Consider the following 19640-nt stretch of genomic DNA (forward strand, 5'->3'; position numbering starts at 1 on the left):
ATGTTAAGGATTAGAGCTTATCAAGAAACTGTAAGTAGAATTTTATGAAAGTTATCTCCCTTGAAACACATTATTTCATTCATTCACCTCTCTTTCTCTCTAATGAATAAAGGACACATAATGATATTAAATAACTGCTAATGCTAATAATCTTTCCATTTATTGTTTAAAATTCTTTCACTTAATTTATATCCAGAATGAGATTTTAATCATAGCCAATTCAATTAATTTGCAATATCTTATGGTATGAAAAGTAAAAAGAGAGGTGGGGATAGGACTATTTAAGATTTTGGAACTTGTGTTCAATCCCTTTGACATATCTTCAAATAAAAAAAGTAGTTTTACTTCTTTATCCAATAGACCTTTATAATATGATCAAACTGTATCTTCAACAATTATTTATATGCCAAGTAAATTTAAAAAAAGTTAAAACACTGTGAGTTAAATTGGCCAATTTTTAGAAAAAAAAGAGCATACAAAAATGATAAAATTTCAAAATTAAAAAAAACATTGATGGTTTAGATACTAAAAAAAATAAGTTATATCCTGGTTAATAAGAAATGAAATGTAATGAATCTGTTGGTTATTTAATGAATATTTTTTCACCTGATCTGATACGCGGTTTATAGAGATGGACATGTTCTTATCAGGGTTCAGGTAGGATCAGGACAGGAGTGGCTTCCCCTTGGAAGGAACAAACAGATTGACAGATGGCGATTTTAACCCAAACTTTACTGACAAGGCTTTACCTTGATTAAACAATTCATTAACTCAATCTCTGTAATCCTAGAGCAGGCAGAATTCCACTCGGTCCAGGGACAAATAACTCCAGACCTGTGGTTTACTTAATTGTAATTAAAAAATCTAAATTCAGAAAGGAAAACAGATTACATGTAATGGAATTAGGTAGATAATCTATGGATGAATGTAATTTATCTCTGTTACATTTTATATTCCTTTATATTCTTTCTGCTGAACATCAGCATTATGACCATTCAGATAGACTTCAAGAGCTGCCAATAAATTTCCAATAATTCACTTATAGCCTCACCCCTGGGGGACTGTTAGAGCTGGTTAATAAACTGTCTTGTTCTGTAAGTCACAGGAGCCTATAGATCACCAGAGGAATGTACATCTAGTAATCTGTCAGATCTGACAAAATCAATAATTGTCCCCATGGTACACTGATCTCAAATTTTAATTTTTATGTCAGAATTTGCATTCTCATTTATTTGATGTTGAGCAGAATAGCTCACTGCACTTGTTTCTCTTCCAACGTGTAAGGCCTTAAGGTCCCCATCATTTAAGTAGTAGACTGACTTTGTTGATACTTCTAGTAATGGTAACAAACTGTCTTTGTATATGAATTGGTATCTTTTCCAAAATCTAATTTATTCTACTAGACAAAGGTTGATGAGATATAACCCCTGGGAGATTGGGTTGAAGCGATCCATTTTGTCTGTGTGCTTGTCTGTATGGGACCACACAATAACTGTAGGAGCCTAACAGATGTAACATTCTGTATGATAACTTCTCTGTGGTGTGTCTATTTTTTGTAAGAGATCAATACCAGTGAGTGTTCAGTGGAAAGTCCCTGATGGATATTGATCTAAGACTCCTCACAAATCAATACAGAGATCACGGTCTATAGCTGTCTATAGACGGCCCCGGCTTTGTGTTGGAGTACGGAGGCTGAGCATGTTCAGATCTGTGAGTATAATCCTCTTCTAATTCTCCCCAATTCCTTGCACCACTGCATTACTTGATTTTATGAATTACTTGGTCTCCTATGCAGGCACCATACTTTGTTCAGTGGCCCAGAATGTAGTCTCTGGTTTGTTTACATTTGAACGGACTGGATGTTAATGCTATTATGGAGTAAGTCTGGCAGATTTAGTTGACTAAGCCCCAGTCTGAGACCTAAATCAGATGGATGAGTTGATGGACTGGCTCTATCTGTGTGTGTATCACAATCCAGATAGCATCACTTATTTACAGTCCGTGTATGATGTAAGGCCAGATTAATGGATTGTCTCAGTAGAAACTAACACAGGTCACTCTGTTTAATGGGGAAGACATTGTGTAAGCAAGGATTCTGTAAAAAATTCAGGTTTTTCTGGTCAAAATTGTAATCAAAGGGGGAAGTGTGTTTTAAAGGGACATAACTCCTCCAAACATTACAACTGAAGAATTACCACAGCTGTATCTGTTTGCAGATCTTGTTTTGTATGCACCTTTACATCAGCAATAAACAACTGAATGAATCTAAAGACATCTGCAGTAATTGTTCCTGCCTTTAGGTACACAATACATTACATTTTTTAAAAAGACAAGTGTGGATTAGATAAATAAAAGACACCAATGGCTTATGGAGACACTTTGAGTGTAGGTCAGAGTTTATGTTAATCACATCGTACAAACTGGTACCCGTTCTCCTTGTAAGGACAGTCCATTGTCAGGCTCGGCATGGCGTCGTCTTCCTCCAGAGGTCAGCTTAATGTTTTAATGACACATAACTGACCTATAAGCAGCTGGTATTGGTCAAGGCTTCCCTTTATGTCCAGTACCAGTGACCAGTAACTCCTATCTGCTGGGGGCGTAGGTCAGCCCCATTTTGTAAACACCTGTGCTAGACAATGTTATTGTTTATGTTTACCTACTAATATGCTTAGCCTTTTAAAATTCCAGAGGTTGGTGTATAAGGGGGTGAGCTAGCTGGTATATTGAATTAGCTAAGGATGATTTCATTTTAGCATTTGTATTGCATTTATTTTTTGCCTTTTCATTGGCCCACATGTCTTTTTTCATTTTAAATTTAAAAGCTATATGTTAGGATTATTCCTTAAAACAAACCATTTGTGTAATGAATAGTTGATTTCAGAGATTATACGTAGATTTCCTGCAAATGAAATAAAAAAGATTTTTAAAAATAAGGAACAAGCAAAAGATTTTAGCATCAGATAAAGACTGTTAAGAGTTTTTACATATGGTGATTTTGCTCTCGTTTTGCTAATGGGTATAAAGAGAATTTAATTTTTTCTCACTGGTTACAATCTCAGGTGCAGAAATATTACCTGAGGAAGGCACCACACCTAGGACTCCACATATACCTGTTGTCATTAAAAATTGATGTAATCTGTGATCCAATCATTTATTGTCATGGTAATAGAAATGTCTCACAGGGGCAATATATCTGTACAAGGAACTGGTCTACCAGTCACAGTTGGATGTGGAACAGGTACATTTTAATTTCATTTTAAAATTCATTCCTATAAGGCAAAAATATGAGTGCTTCTAGACTAAAATTATATGTAGAGAGGCTGTAAAAATGTCTGTTTTATTTTCAATTTTTCTAACCCCCCCCCCCAACCTCCACTCCACTATCATTAAAATTAATCAAGGTACACAGATACTAATTAAAGGTCTATCTTCATGTAACAGTCATTCTTGTATACTGAACATTAATCACTTCCCCGAAGAATAGCTTGGACACTCTGAAGATTCACTGTGATGTCATCTCCTATACATGTCTCTTAGCACTGGTTCAGAAATAGCTGCATGTAAAAAGTAAAAATTATGTCAACAGATGCAACATGACTAGCATACCTGAATCTCATAGAAATGGAATGTGCTACAAGATAAATGTAATGTAAGTAAGAACATGGACTGTTCTCGTACAGGTAAGTGTAGCATGGCCCATGGCCAATTTATCTGTGGGCATCATTAGAAGTCTTAACACCAGTGACACAGTACCAAACTACAGCAGACAGAGGCCCATTCAGATCCGACAAACAGACCATGGCACGAATTGTAGGAATTCACCGGACCGTGACCGGACCATTGCTTCAGCCACTACAGTGATTATGTATGCATGTATATTTACAATCCTTCACTGCTCAGTTGTGATGGTAATTTGAAGGTAGAAATTGCTCGTGAAATTCAGTGAGTGCATGCAGCTGATGTCTTTCTAAGGAGATTGTGTGGAATTTCTCTTATTTCTAGAAGGTTGACAAGAAAGATGTAAAAGAGCATACCTGAAAAAGTTTTCCTTTATGGTGCTAAGGATGATTTAATGTGGATATAATGGATTTTGTATGGTGGACAAGTTTTAATTAAATTCTGTGATTGTGGAAGGAATGTCAACATTGAACAATCTGTTGTAAACACACCAATCATCTCTCACCATGGAAGGTAGCAGCACTCAGAAGAAATCCCGCAATCCATTCAAGTTTTCATTAAGCACTTCATCACTAAAACCTAGTCCTAATGCTCCAAAGCCTGATCCGTCAGCAGCCTCCATACTGCGACCTCGGAAACTCCTCAGCAACGACAACTCAAGGAACCGTTGGTCCTTATCTCCCATTGGTTCCAGCCTGCTTCCCAGTGATCAAGCAGGCAGTGAGTCTAAGATTCATAGTCTCGGTCAGTATGAGACAAGTACCGGGATAAAGTACTCAGCCCAGCCCCTCCTAGGGAGACATCACAGAGAAAACGGTGTGCTCCATCATGAGGAGGACAGAGGGAGAAGGATCTATGATCGCCCCCGCTCCCAGGTGTTCCCATCCTCACCGCTCTCACCCTCACCTCAGGACTCTCTGTACGACACACCACCAAAGGGACCACTCCCACTGCCACACCCATCCTCACCCACAACCCCACCCACCTCAGAGGGAACACCAAAGTCTGCCACTTTACCTTCACCTTTGACCCCAAAGGAAAGAGACCTTAACCAGAACTATCCTACAGAGGGGTCAGAGGACAAGGTCACAGAAGTGCAGGAAATTAAACTCTCAGCAGCAAGGTCATTCGGACCCTCTGATGTGGGGTCAAGTTCACCAGGGTCAGTTGAGGAGGAAGCAGGTGGTGGGAGGACAGAGGTGACCTCCCCTGTTCGCCCCCCTAGGAGGACCAGCAGCTCCTCCAGTGCTAGTAAGAAACCTCTGTCTGTCGTACGTCAAGCTTCAGAGGAACCCCAGGCTACAGAGGGAGGGGCGGAGACCCAGGAAACACAGCAGTGGAAACCCCGTCCCCCCATAATAATCCCTCTTGATCCAGTTAAAGTGGTGAGTTCATACATTGATATATAAGGGTGCAACAGGCAAATGTTTACCCCAGTCTAGAACTTTTAGCATTATTTTTTAAGCAACTTAGAGTCTTATAATATACATGAAGCTCAATTAAGTAAAACAAGAGGGACAATATTTCTTAATGCTAGGTTTTAAAGTTATAAATCAAATCAATGATGATGAAACTCTTTGATGACCAAATCAGAGCTTTTCTTTTTTTCTTTTTGATGACATTGAAACTAGTGAGGTTCTGGAGTTTTGATTTTCTTGACAGGTTACAGATTTTTACTTATCTGATTTTAATCATCTCATTTGCAATAAAGATTGTCTGACAAGATAAAAGAGAAATACTGGAGGCTTTCCTATAACAATTGCAGACAGGTTGGGATTACTTGGTCAAGTAACCATTCAGGTTTTTATCAGGAAGACTGATTATGGTAGACTTATGAAAATTTTCAATTTTATTCCCCCCATATTTATACATTCTAAATTGTTCAAGTTTTTTCCACCAATTGCAGTACTGTGTTGTCTTGCAAGATACACTAGCTGGTTAAAATTTTTCGTTGTAATATGACACAAGCATAACTGTATACCCTGGTATGTTGTTTTTGAAAAATATAATAGGATATGTCATAAAGAAGTTACCTGGCATTCTACAGGTGTGAATCAGTGTTAATTAGAGATTAACATCATAAAGCTATTGGTCACTATGGGTCAGTCTTGGTATCTGTCATTAGTGACACACCATAATCAGGGCCGTGACAGATTACACTGAGGCCGCGTCCAGACGTTAGGACTTCTGTGGTTATTTTTGTTAAGAATATTTCCCCGCTATATCAAGTTTGACAGCTTTACACTTATTGGTCATTAACTGATAGTACTGACCTATTTACAGACGAAAATTTTATATCACACCCCCTGGTCTTTAATAGTATCGTTTTATAATTATGTATGAACGTAATATGTTAATCATGTGCATAATTATTTTCAGTCATATCTTTTTTGCTAGTTCAGAAGAAATTATAAAAAAAAAATGAAAACATTCACAGTTTTGTTAAGTCACAATGCTAAAAATATATACACACCCTCAAAAGTGCTTTTTAAAAATTAAATATTGGTGCAGTTTGTGGATTTTCACATGCAAATAATATTATGAATATTTCCTTCATATGGTAATTTAAGAGAACTGAAATAACATGCTTTAATTTATTTACATAGGATTTATGAATGAAGTTTTCTTATCATTTATCACACAATGTTTTAAAAATGCCAGTTTGATATAAAAAATTCACAAAAGGAATTTGATCATTTGAATGTGAAGGTGACTTTGGGACATTCTACCCTCCTAGCACCCTTGAACATCAAATTACAGGACTGTTAAACCAGGATTTACGTTTTATTTAAAAAAAACTATTGAATTTTAGGAAGACAGTAACAAGTTGTTTAAAATAATGAAAGGATTTCAGTTTTTGCATTTTCCCAGTGGAAAACTTCATCAAAATAAGATTGATTTTAAGTGAGTACATGATTTAGCAACAACATAAGCAAATAAATGAGAAATCATAATGACATTTAGAATCGAAATATAAAAATTATATGTAGATGGAATATGTCAAAAATATAGATAAAATCAAGAAAATAAGTGTATGTAAGTAATAAGACATCAATCTGATGGTAACTTGGTGAAATGCCTGGCCCGTTCTGTATTGCGAGAAATGACTGGTGACATTTTTATGTATGATCTCCTATAACATGGCTATAATTACAGGACACACAGTATTGTCTGCTTAATGGCAGGAGTGGACATTTAATGGGGACCAGTACTTTGTGTAAAACTAGAACTACTGGTCCCCGCACTCTGGAATGTATGGCATAATGATAGTAAACAAGCGTATCACGGCCGATCTGTAGGTGGTCCTGGGTGTCAGGTACATAGTATAGCAGGGTTTTATGGTTGCCGTGCAGGATGTGTTGCAGTACCACTCCTTATAAGATGAAATAAACAGAAGTTATATATTTGTTTTCAATTTTTATGCTGGGAAATTTTCAGAATTATTTATCTATATCAGTTTTATATAATATACTTTACAAGTAAGATTTATATGTCATCAGTTAAAAATAGAAGTAGTACCTTCTCAAATTTTCAAAATTGTCTTAATTTTATATCAATCATGCAGAGTTGCATGTCAGGGGCTCAAGTTCTTTTTGTTTCCATTTTCATAACCTTATATAAAAACTCACCGCCCTTACTGTAGGTATTGTTGATGGAATAGAAAATCCCTGTGCTATGTTTTCTTAATTGAAGTGGCACAAAGGACAGTAAAGTGAATATTTTTTTGCCCTAAGTAAAATAGCCAGTGGGTGACATTTTAATGAATACCTTAAAGGTCAAAGGTTGTCCTCAGATGACATCACAACCCTTTGAAGTTGAACTCAGTAGGGGTCCTCTTACTTGAAGGGGTAAATATGTTTATATTGTGAAGTTATGAATACTGCATTTTCATCTTTTAGATTCAAAAATTCAATTATTAAAGAAAAAAAAAATAAAATCCAATGGAAAGCTTAGTGTGTGAAGTTCAAGGTGAGGCAATATACTGTGGAATGATTATAATTCCTGGGGGTCAATGTTCGTGGATAAGCAAATGGTTCATGTGGATGTAATTTCTTAGGTAACTCATAAGGTTCAGTGAATAGATATATTGACAAAAGACAAAAAAAAATTGTTTGTTTTGATGTAAATTTGTGGATAAGAGTGATCAACAAAATCCACAAAGATTTGTCACCCACAAACAAAGATGATGATACAGTGTGACAATTATATTCAAGTACAGGCACAGACAGGGTGACACAAGCATCAGTAAAAGACCAGTGAAACCTACAATAGGTCTCGACTAAAAAACAGTATGGAGAAAGCTTTTTATTAGTAGACATTTTCATTTCATTTTCGTCTTTTTCTTGCAGGATGATGATGACTTTATCGGTTTTGCTACACTCCCAGACCAAGTTCACAGGAAAGCAGTTAAGCGAGGATTTGAGTTCTGTCTGATGGTTGTGGGTAAGAATTTTTATACATAAGAATGCATTAATATGTTTTTAAATATTAGTTCATTAGACAAACATACAGTATACTTGTTTCCTGGGTCACCTCTCTCTCTTGTGTCTTCTTGCCTATAGCTCTATATTAAACACTTCCCCACTCATTACTTTTGGTTCCTATACGTTGTTGTTGCCCTCTCTGTCAACATTTCTTTTTCATTATCCTTATTCTCATGCTTTTCTGTCTTTATGATTCTCCTTTGCCCTATTTTCTGCACCTCTGTGTGCAAAAAAGCACGTGGTCTCAACAATGCACCAAGTATTTGTATTGTGTATTTAGTGTTTGATGTTTCTGACCAACATATTTTGTTTTGTTTTGTAGGAGAAACAGGGCTTGGAAAATCTACCCTTATCAACAGTTTGTTTCTCACAGACCTCTACAAAGATAGGAAGCTCCCAGTCCATGTATTAGGTAAGACAAAAAAGTCCTGGTAGATATACTGAGTATGTCAGAAAGTTTCCCTTAAAGTTATATAGGGCTACAGATGTAAATGCTTCGTAACAGCTGATTCCTGTTCAGCAGAGTGAGTGCATTCCAAAATTCCTTATACCTCCAACAGAAATTTTCCTGAGGCTTGCTTTGTTGAACAGGCATCTGAGATCATAGTTAAGCATTGTAAAAGATGATATCCTAGTAGAGCATTGTAATAGTTAATATCCTAGTTTAGCATTGAAATAGCTGATATCCTAATATAGCATTGTGATTGCTGATATCCTAGTTTAGCATTGTTACAGCTGATATCCTAGTTTAACATTGAAATAGCTTATATCCTAGTATAGCATTGAAATTGCTGAAAGGCTAGTTTAGCATTGTAACAGCTGATATCCTAGTTTAGCATTGTAGCAATTGATATCCTAGCATAGCATTGAAACAGCTGATATCCTAGTTTAGCATTGTAACAGTTTATATCCAAATGTTTAGCATTATAACAGTTTATATCCTAGTTAATAGCTCTGTGCTAGTTTATACATCTGATTTCCTAAAATACTAGTTGAGCATTGTAATATTTTATATCATATTTTAAAATTCTAACAACTGACTTCCTGTAATTCTGATAGCTTTGTAAATGATATCCTTGTTAAAATTTCTGATATTTATATAGTTTAGTTATGCAACATAATTGGTTAAAATTTCTAATATTTTATATAGTTTAAAATTGCAACATCTGCTATTTTTTTTTAAAGCTTTGTTACACCTGTTCTAACAGTTCTAACTTTGAGGTTTGTAACAACTGATATCTTCTTTGTTACACCTTTTGTTTTGATTAATGATGATATTTTGTTTATAATTATAACATCTGATATCTTGGTTAAGCTTTGTAACAACTGATATCTGGTTTATTACAGACAATCCTGAGCAAACTTTGGACATTGAGAAGAGACAGTTAGACATTGAGGAGCGAGGGGTCAAAGTTCGACTGTCAGTGGTTGATACCCCGGGCTTCAGTGATTCCCTGAAGGGGGATGAAGCGTAAGCAGTGTTTATACTTTATTTAGTTCCACAAGGTATTAAGTATTATCTTTAAGTTATGTTCCTTTTATGGCATTTAGAGAATACTCTATTTGATGTAGAATATCAAACTTTTCCCCATAAGAAATCAGTTCAGTGTAGAACAATTCTACCGATAGCTTAGACTTTCCGCAATAGCTGACAAACAACAAGATGACATAAGTTTAACCTTTAGATCATAGAAAACTAAGTTTGCACAAAATACAGAAATTGAAATCTACTCCATTTCCCTTTAATAAAGTTTGCTGGACAGTGAGTTTAAGTCTCCAGCTATTCTGTATGAAGTAAATACAGGCACATTGGCACTTACTAAAGTCAAACGTTTTGACAAGTTCAAATTATCCCAAAAAGGCAATAACATTATCTACTGATATGCCCTTTACAAGTTTTCTTGATATGAAAATAGAATTTATAAAAACTTACCTGACCTTTTGTCTTGACAGCTGGAAGCCTATCATTGATTATGTTGATCGACAGTTTGAGCAGTTTTACCAGGCCGAGAGTGGCGTCAACAGGAAAAATATTCAGGACAGTCGGGTACACTGCTGTCTGTATTTCATATCGCCATATGGACACGGGTAAGTTTACAATATTAAAATCTTTTCCCTTTTCTTCACCATTCTGTCCTACACCTGCCACTATTAAATTTTGCCAGATCTTCTGAATAATTTGTATCAAAAGTTTTATGATACTGGTATTAGTATTTTCCCTGACTGTAAAGGATGAATTTTTCCTATAACTCATGTCTCTGATAGTCTTGATTGATACGTCCGTGTCTTTAGGTTGAAGCCTTTAGATATATTTATGATGAAGAAACTGCACCAAAAAGTCAACATTATACCTCTCATTGCCAAATCAGACACATTGACACCAAAGGAAAAAGCAAATATCAAGTCCAAGGTACTATTTATAGTAAAAATAATTAAAAGATAATTAAATGACTTTATCCTTTAGCTCTTTTAAATTTTTGAAATACCTTATTTTTGTGTTTGTAGATTTTGGAACAGATAGAAGAGAATGGGATTGACATTTATCAGTTCCCGGAGTGTGATAGTGATGAAGATGATGAGTTCAAGGAGCAGGATAAGGCTCTCAAGGTCAGTATCATCAGAGGTTAGAGATCAAGGTCATTATAAAAAGTAGGTCAAATGAAATGAATCCGTGAATATTAACTTATGTCTATTTCGTTTCAGGCAGCCATACCATTTGCTGTTGTTGGTAGCAACACAGTGGTAATGAATGTACCTTAAACTTCAAACAGTTGTCGATCTTACCTCATGTAAACAAAAGGTGCAAGATCTGTGTCAGAATGTACTTCCCAGTGGGGGATAATAAAAACAACACAATTTTAGTCCCAGTTGTTTAATTATTTTAAAATTGAAAATTTAATTGATGATAAAAGTTCTGTATGCTATATAATATCTATGTTCTTGCTTTCAGTGGACAATCCTGCCCATTGTGATTTTGTTAGACTACGACAAATGTTAATAAGGTAGGGTACACTTTTGTAGATGGCCGTATTTTCACATTCTTATCCAATGTTTTGCTCAGTGACTGAGTGTTGATTGACAATTTGTTCAATGTTTTCCAGCACCCACATGCAGGATTTAAAAGATATCACCTCAGACAAACATTATGAGAATTACCGAGCTGAACATTTAGCCTCTCAGATGAAACACTCAACAAGGGAGAGAACGTGAGTACTGGATCATTGGCGTGGATAAATTAATCTGTTGACCAAAAAAAGCTTATGATGGCTAGATTTATAACATTATCAGTGTACTTAATGAAGTACTGTTATGTATTAAAAGTATCAAAATATATCCAATTTTTATTTTAAAATTGTTTTCTTGTTTTTAATCAATAAAGTCTGATTGACTACTTGATAAAAAAAATTAAAAGGAGTTTTTAGCCTGTGTTCTAATCTTTTGATTTTATCATGTCTAGGAAACTGAAGAGAGAGTCTATGATAAACCTAGGACAGCTGGAGGACACAGACAATCTAATAGCACAGAAAGATGCAGAGGTCAGTGTTAGTCTTTGTAGATGTAAACAGAAATCCAAAACAAAATAAATCTGTATGGAATTGTGTCTCATATGTATAGAGTTACAAAAGGACTCATACATTCAATTGTTTTGATGAAAAAGTTCTGAAAACTTCATAGTGTATTTCTTAGAAAGAAATATCTGTATATTTTTAAAGTTTATCATCATTTCTTTCAATGCACTTCTATTTAAAAAAAATATTTTGAATAATTAAAAACAAGGAAAACAGCTCAGCTCAACTTCCTGATAAATTATAATGATAGGTCTATATTTAGGTAGAGAGGGAAGTGTTTTAGTGATATCAACAGCCAGGAAAGTAAGAGGCCTCAATAAGGACAACCAAAATAAGATATCCTAGAGAGAAAATATATTTAACAGATGCAGGTGCTTCTTAATTATTTATCATGCCGTATGTCTTGTATGATTGATTGTATTTTGTAGATACAACGAATGCAGGAGATGTTGGCTAAAATGCAGGCCCAGCTACAGACAAACCCACGAAGTGCTGTCAACGGTACTTAACATGCTACACTAGCTAAACAAAGAATAGCTTCGTTATTAATAAGACAGTTATTGTGTTACTGTGAAGCAAGATCAAGGCAGTTGAGCCACAAGCAAAGGGAAGTAATCCTGTGACATATCAAAAAAAAAACATTCCAAAAATGTTTGTCATCTTTACAATCATTATAATGATATCTGAACAAAGATTTACTTTCCATTATGTGTATTTTAATCTTCATGGACAGCTAGTGGACTTGTAAAGATATGCTGGGACTTGTGGGAGTTTTAGGATTGTGACTGTGTTTACACCCTGTATGTAGACTGTAATAATTACATTGTATTACAGTCCTGTAATAATTACATTGTATAACAGTCTAATGTATGTAAGCCTGTAATAATTACATTACACTGTATTACAGTCTCCTGTATGTAAACCTGTAATAATTACATAATTTATTGTAATAATTACATTGTATTACAGTCTCCTGTATGTAAATCTGTCTTAGTTACATTGTAATAATTACATTGTATATCGGGGTCTTCCTTCTGTCAGCAACTGTTTATGTAATTCAAGATGTTTACATAATTACATTAATAATTTACTTACTGGTAAATAAATATTTATATGACATAAAGCAAACCATTAATTCTCTGTCTCATTCTCTTCAAACTTGGTTCAGGCAGCTTGCCAGAGAGAGAGAGAGTGCCAGAGAGAGAAAGAGTGCCAGAGAGAGAGAGAGAGAGAGAGAGTCCAGTTTGAGGTTACTTCCCCTTTTTTATTGAAAGCTAAATTTAGTATAAAACATTTACCCTCAGGCTGTCCCTCCCCCATATTTTCTATGGCAAAACTTTTCTATATCGTCCTTTTTATTACAAGAAAAATTTTGGTCCAAATATAGGAGTTGAAACCCTTTCTCCTGGAACAAGACTTTTAAGTGTGGATAGTTAAGGATTTTATTATTTGATTTGTCAAATATATTTTGTGCACCCCCTTCCATTTGGAAGTCATTGCCACAGGTCTGTAGAGAAAGAGAGAGAGAGAGAGAGAGAGAGAAAATCATAAGTATCTTTATTTCTTCTTTACATGTAGAGATATTCGTGCAAATATTGTGCAAAGCTAGAATTATGTAAACCCATCTCAGGAGAACCCTGTATATTCTAAAGTAAGAAAGAATGAAGACTTCAAAGATGACAAGACAAATATTTTTAATGGTGATAGCCATTTGGAGAAAATAGGAAAGACATCTCTATATCCGATTTGACACAGTGTGTGGTGGGTGGGTTTAGTGGTATACATATTTTATGAACAAATTTGCGTAACTCTAAAAAAAAAAAAATTCCAGTACCATATGTTCCACTGACATTACCCTAAGCATGATAAAGTAATTTTATTATATTATTTTTTTTTTTTTGATAACGCCTTTCTTTTTATGTCTTTTTGAATATCCATCGTCCAGATCTAATTATCCTATCTGTCATTTAGCAGTGACAATGATTGTCTTTTCTTTCTTATTGGTCATATATCATTTTCCTTCCTAAGGCCAAAAAAAATTAATTTCTTGGTTCTCAGGCCCTCCCTCATCTCTTCCAAGGGTGCCTCATTGACCCTTTTTATTGCTAAATCAATTAAATATAAACACCAAATCACCTCCCTCATCATTTTTTGAGGTTTTGTACAATGTAAAAAGCTGCCTCATCATGTTTTGGGGGCAATAAAAAAGAAAAAAGAATGCCTCCCTCCCTCATCATATTTCTTGAAAAAAGGCCTGAGAACCAAGGAATTAATTTTGCATGGCCTAACATGTATTTATTTTAAGGCATACATGTATTGCACTTGATAGGTAGGTGAAAAAGGAAGTCATGAGATAATCCAATCATAGACAACGTGTATTGAAATCAGATGAAAACATGTACCTAGATTCAATATGCATCATTGAAAAATCATGAAAGTATTTTTAGAGCTTCAGCAAAAAGAAAACCAAGTACATGTACAGGTTTGACAACTGTTTACGTTATTTGCAGCTTTTATGAGTGCTTATTCAGCAACAATTAGATTTCGTAATCTCAAAGAACAATACATTTAAAAAAAAATGATATAGTGGTCAATTAGTCCATCCTTTCCTTACTTTTTTTTTAAGAAATGGAATTCATGTATTGTAATATTTTACCAACTATCATAGAAATTTGAAACATTCCATTGAATGCGATGACATGTGAATTGCTACCCTATTCACAATTTTTTTCTCGTCCTGTCTCCATTAGAACGATTTATAAATTGAACAGTTTTTGATATCAACGAAATCAAACAACTTTTTGAGCAAAAATTTGTGAGAAGACATAAGTTTATGGCATGTCAAACTATGAACCAGACAGCACTTGCAAAACCCTATAGACAAACTAAAGTTATCTCTCTTTGCATGACAGTTGTAATATCTCTCTCTCTCTCTCTCTCTCTCTCTCTCTCTCTCTCTCTCTCTCTCTGTTAAGGTGAGACACACGTTCCTCAAAATTATATAATTTTTCCCAAGAATTTGTCATTAAAGTATAGTTACTTAAACAATTAGTTTCCTAAAAAAAAATTAGGTTACCTTACCAGGCATTTGGACAAGATACCAAAGGTGATATTTCTTATATATCCCATATTGGTAATCATCTGAATGGTGTATATCACAGTTGTTGATGTATTTATATATTCAAAAACATATTGAAAACAATGTAGAAATCATAAGAGAATGACAAATATGCATATTTTCATATAATACCATAAAATACAAAAGATGTATTTAAGAGGAACATGTCGTTTGACCTTAAACACTGATGAAACATTTATTCTTTCAATTTTGTGAGGTGAGTTTGCATGAAGAAAATGATTTAAACTAGTATTTGATTCGGAATTTATTTTACTCGCGATGCAAGACTTTTGCTACGCACTCTTGAAAATATATAAAAAAGAATATCACGATTGTTCCACCCATTAAATAAATTCCATATCCTACCTAAAACACTGAACATCCTCTGTTTATACTACATTTAGTACATATATTTTGAATATGGAATTTATTTCTTTATTTCATTAGCGAGGCGGAATTTAAAATAAATACGTATATATACACTTTTTCACTCTTGCTTCGCGCTTGTGAAAATATATACATCTATAGAAAAAAAATCCTATCCCACTCGTGAAATAATTTCCATATACAACTACCATTATTGAATAATTAATATTCAACGTAAAAATTGTGAACATAAATCAGTTGCCATGATGTGGTTTGTTTGATTTTACATGCTACAGTCTGAAATTTTACTACAGAAACAATTGTTTTTGAATTCATGCAACTTGTATTCATGTATGGAACGCTCATAGAAAATAATCATGGTTAGTATGTTAATCGTTGGAATTTACCCTTTATTTATTTAGCTTACATTGTATAATTTTTTAAAAAACAAATTGAAAATAGCATACCGTTGCAGTCTCATCTTTAAAACTTTGAAACATTTTATTCATTCAAGGGACTCGCATGAGGCATGAGTACAAATTTAACATCTGATACTAGTCAAAAAAAAAAGAAAAAAAGAACATTAGAAATTTGTGAAACTCATGTTAACCTTTTTTCTTATTCTACTACTTGGTCTATAAACCGCTCATCTAAGACTCAAAGGAAAAATCAAACAAATTGTATGAAACAGAAAATTCAATATTCTTTAGTTGGATGTACAGTATATTTCACAAGTGGAATGTTTTTTTTTTATTCGCACCTGTGAAAAATGTATTAAAAATACAATGTATAACTATTGTTCCAGTAAAGATCTATTGTATCACTTGTAAAATAAATTCCATATCCTGCTTCAAAACATTGAATATACGCTGTTTATATAGGAGTATTTTATATGTGGAAATTATTTCACCCCAGAGAGTTTTTTTTCTATTTTTGGTTGATATTAGTGTATTTTCACTTGTTTCTCACTCGTGAAACATCAAAAATATCACGAGTGCCCTACGCGTGAAATAAATTGATCCTTTAACTAGAGAACATTCAGTATTCTCTATTTATATAAAGGAGTTATTGAACATATATTGGTGAATATTTGCACAAGTTGGCTGTACAAATGCACGAGCTTGCATGAGAACATTCAAAATTCTGTATTTATTCAAGCATTGGAATAATTTATAAGAATAATAATAAGAATTTATTTTACTTGCGAGACAGGGTCTTCAAAAAAAATATTTTAACCCTTGCCTCACACTTGTAAAAAATAAATCACGTCAAACTTGCGAAATAAATTCCACATCCAACTTCAAAGCATTGAATACCTTGAATGTGGAATTTATTTGTCTTGCAAGACATGCAGGATTTTTAAAAGATATTTTCAATCGTGCTTCCTACTCCTGAAAATACAAATGAATAAAAAAAAACATATCGACTGCTCCACTTAAATAAATAAAATTATCCATATCCAAACTCGAAACACCGAGCATCCCCTGTTTATGCTACTTGTAAAATGTAGCATGTTTTTGAATATGGAAATTATTTCACGATTGAGACAGGCTTCGCACTCATGAAAATATTTTTTAAAAGCCCTGGTCCCAGTCGTGAAATAAATTTCACATCCAACTACGAAATATTGAATATCCTCCACAAAATTGATGTTCAACATAAAAATTAAAAATTGTGTATCAGATGCTAGAGAATACTTGTATCCCAAAGTTAAGCATATTTAATGACGTAAAATTGCTCTGGATACATTTCTTTCGGAAATGAAAGTAATAAATTTGGTGTTGATAACCAACCAATTGTCAAAATTTTCTATAGTGCCATGCAGTCAGTATGTGATTTGTTTAGCCAAAACGCAATTTATTACAGTAAAACATATGTAGATAACGAACAGTATCCAAGATCAAAAGTCCATAAAACAATATACAAAATAGGAGCAGAGCAAACACGGACCTCCAAAACATCAAAAGGTGGGATCAGGTGCCATGGAAGAGTGAGCATCCCCTGCCTACCAGTCACACCTGCCGTGTGCTCCTTGTCATGCTCGTGAAATAACGCAAAAATCCATTGTCAATTCAGTGTATAAATAATGGATTGAAAAACGTCATTCAGCATTTGACTCAATGATACATTGTTTTTGCTGATAAGGTCATTGTATCGACCATAGAATTTACGAAATGATGACTTGAAACGAGACTGCTGATATTCTTGTTTCATCAACTTGTTTGTCAATTATTTACCTCGTTTTAGAAATTGTTCATGCATAGAGCACGTTCTTGCATATCGAATCAACTGAGATATATACACAGTAAACTCCGTATGTATGTGATGAAGGTATATTGCTGCATAAGTAAGGGAAGTTAACGATAGAAAAGTTAAAGTCATCATGTTTATCATAGAGCTGCAGTTGGTTGATAGATTGCCATTAACGTCTTTTTCAAGTAAAATATCCAAAAAAAAAAAAATGAAACAGATGTGTCAGACACTGGCGTATCTGTTATCTCAAGCTCACCAGGATATATCATATCGACATAAGAATAGATATTTATACCATTGTTAATTGACAATATGTCGTGCATATATCTAAATGTCGAGTTGAAGGCCACGACAAGTGTTTTCTTCTTTCCACGCATAAGATTTTGCACAAATTCTGCTTATATGAAAACAAAAATAGGTCTGCTAATAACGGGGCGCAATTGGTACCCTTTGGAATTATGATAAATTGTTGGAAGACCTGGTATCCAAAAACAACATACTAGATATTGTCAATCATAAACTCAAGCATCTTTTTGATGTCAACTTCAGAGTACTGGTGTGTAATCAGATGTTTTTAAACAAAATAATTTTGCAAATGAACAATGAAAAGATTAGTAAATTTATGAGTTCTATTTTTATTGAAAAATCAGCTGCTAATGATATCAAAAAGCCTGGACTTTGATTTATCGTTGGTTATGTATAAAGTAGAAAAGTCGTAAGTTTTTAAGCTGTTGATTTTAGTAAAATCCTGTGATTTCAAATTGTCCAAAAGTTCTTTGGAATTATTAAGTATCCATATCTGATTAACACCACTTCTTGAATATATTGTTACACAGTACTCTTGAAGTCTCTCCTTCACTACTGTTAATATCTTGGTGTGAAGTAAAGAAAGAAACTTGGTTGAACATTTACTGGCTATGTATCTTTGTTTGTAAGGATTTTTATGAAGTTTCGGAATCCAATATACATATGGTAGTCAAATTCATTTTGTTTTTTTGAGACATTTTGAAAAAATATTCAAAACTTACATAGGATTTTGAAGAATTTCTTCCTTAGAAAGGGAACTATGAAATAGTACACACAGAAAACTGTTGTTAAAATCACGCATTGTGTGTTTTCATCACAATCGTGATCAATCATAGAGAACTCGTATTATATATTATGGCATGTCAAATGTTGAGAATATTCGATCTTCTCAACTTACATTGTATCATTTTAGTTACATTGTTTAATTTGTAAGCTGTATTGCATAATTTTTTTATACCTAAATTTTCCAGTTATATATTCTTTTTTTCCAGTTGTGCAATTTCCCATTTGTATTCTATAATTTTTCATTTAATTATACAATTTTCTATTTGTGTAATGAAATGAAAAATTATAGAAAATAGACAAGACCAAAACAATTCATTTATATATATTAACTGACATAAACTTTAACAATTCTATTTAACTTTGCTGAGGTCGTAATACAATGTGGAGAGAATCGACCTTTCTTTTATAAATTAGTCAGTATTTGCATTTTTTTTTTTTAAATATGCGTTTCAGATTCAGAAACTTCATTAAAACACCAAAATACTTGAATGCAATGTGATGTTAACGTAATATTGTAAAGCATAAATCTTTTCCTGAGAGAAATGTATAGATGCAGACATTTCCCATATGGAAAAAAATAATATATTGACTCTATCTTATAAGTTACATCTGAGTAAAATTATCCAGAAAAACGATGAACTGGATCTATGTCAGTGTGTCAGTAATTCTGCCGATTAAGAGGACATTCGTTCTCATTATGCTATTTGCAATAATAGTGACGTAAACTTTCAAGATATCAATGTACAATGGGTGTACTAGCATTCATAAGATGTAGATCACAGTGGTATCGGTTACTGGGTTCGGGCAAACCGAAATCTTTGGGTCGACAGATGGATGGAAGTTCCAAAAGTTACGAAACCTTGCTGTCAGTACCTTTTAACGACAAATTCTATAAATACATATAAGCAATAAATTTTATTAGGCCTAAAAATTCTTCTTGTAGCAGTTATTGAAAAAAAGAAAGATTTTTTTTGGCTTCAACTGTATTTGATTTTTTTTTTTACCAAAAACAAATTTCTTGGCATTCTCCTGAAATTACCAGTAATTAAGGTATTCAATGTATAACGACCATATTTTGTA

At 33.7% G+C, this 19640-nt stretch overlaps 1 protein-coding gene across 1 annotated transcript; it reads left to right on the plus strand.

Moving 5' to 3' along the window:
• Positions 1–3559: 3559 nt before the first annotated feature.
• Positions 3560–12859, plus strand: LOC134238902 (septin-5-like). The gene is given in 12 exon segments (XM_062721025.1): positions 3560–5063; positions 8028–8121; positions 8485–8574; positions 9510–9633; positions 10116–10250; positions 10455–10572; positions 10668–10769; positions 10866–11008; positions 11111–11164; positions 11264–11368; positions 11620–11698; positions 12160–12859. Coding segments are annotated over 12 exon segments (2004 nt in total). The 5' UTR covers positions 3560–4184; the 3' UTR covers positions 12241–12859.
• The last annotated feature ends 6781 nt before the right edge of the window (positions 12860–19640 follow it).

This window comes from Saccostrea cucullata, unplaced genomic scaffold (genome assembly GCF_032062105.1).
Source record: "Saccostrea cucullata isolate Sc308-1 unplaced genomic scaffold, CSIRO_AGI_Scuc_v1 ctg383, whole genome shotgun sequence".
NCBI classification, from domain to species: domain Eukaryota; kingdom Metazoa; phylum Mollusca; class Bivalvia; order Ostreida; family Ostreidae; genus Saccostrea; species Saccostrea cuccullata.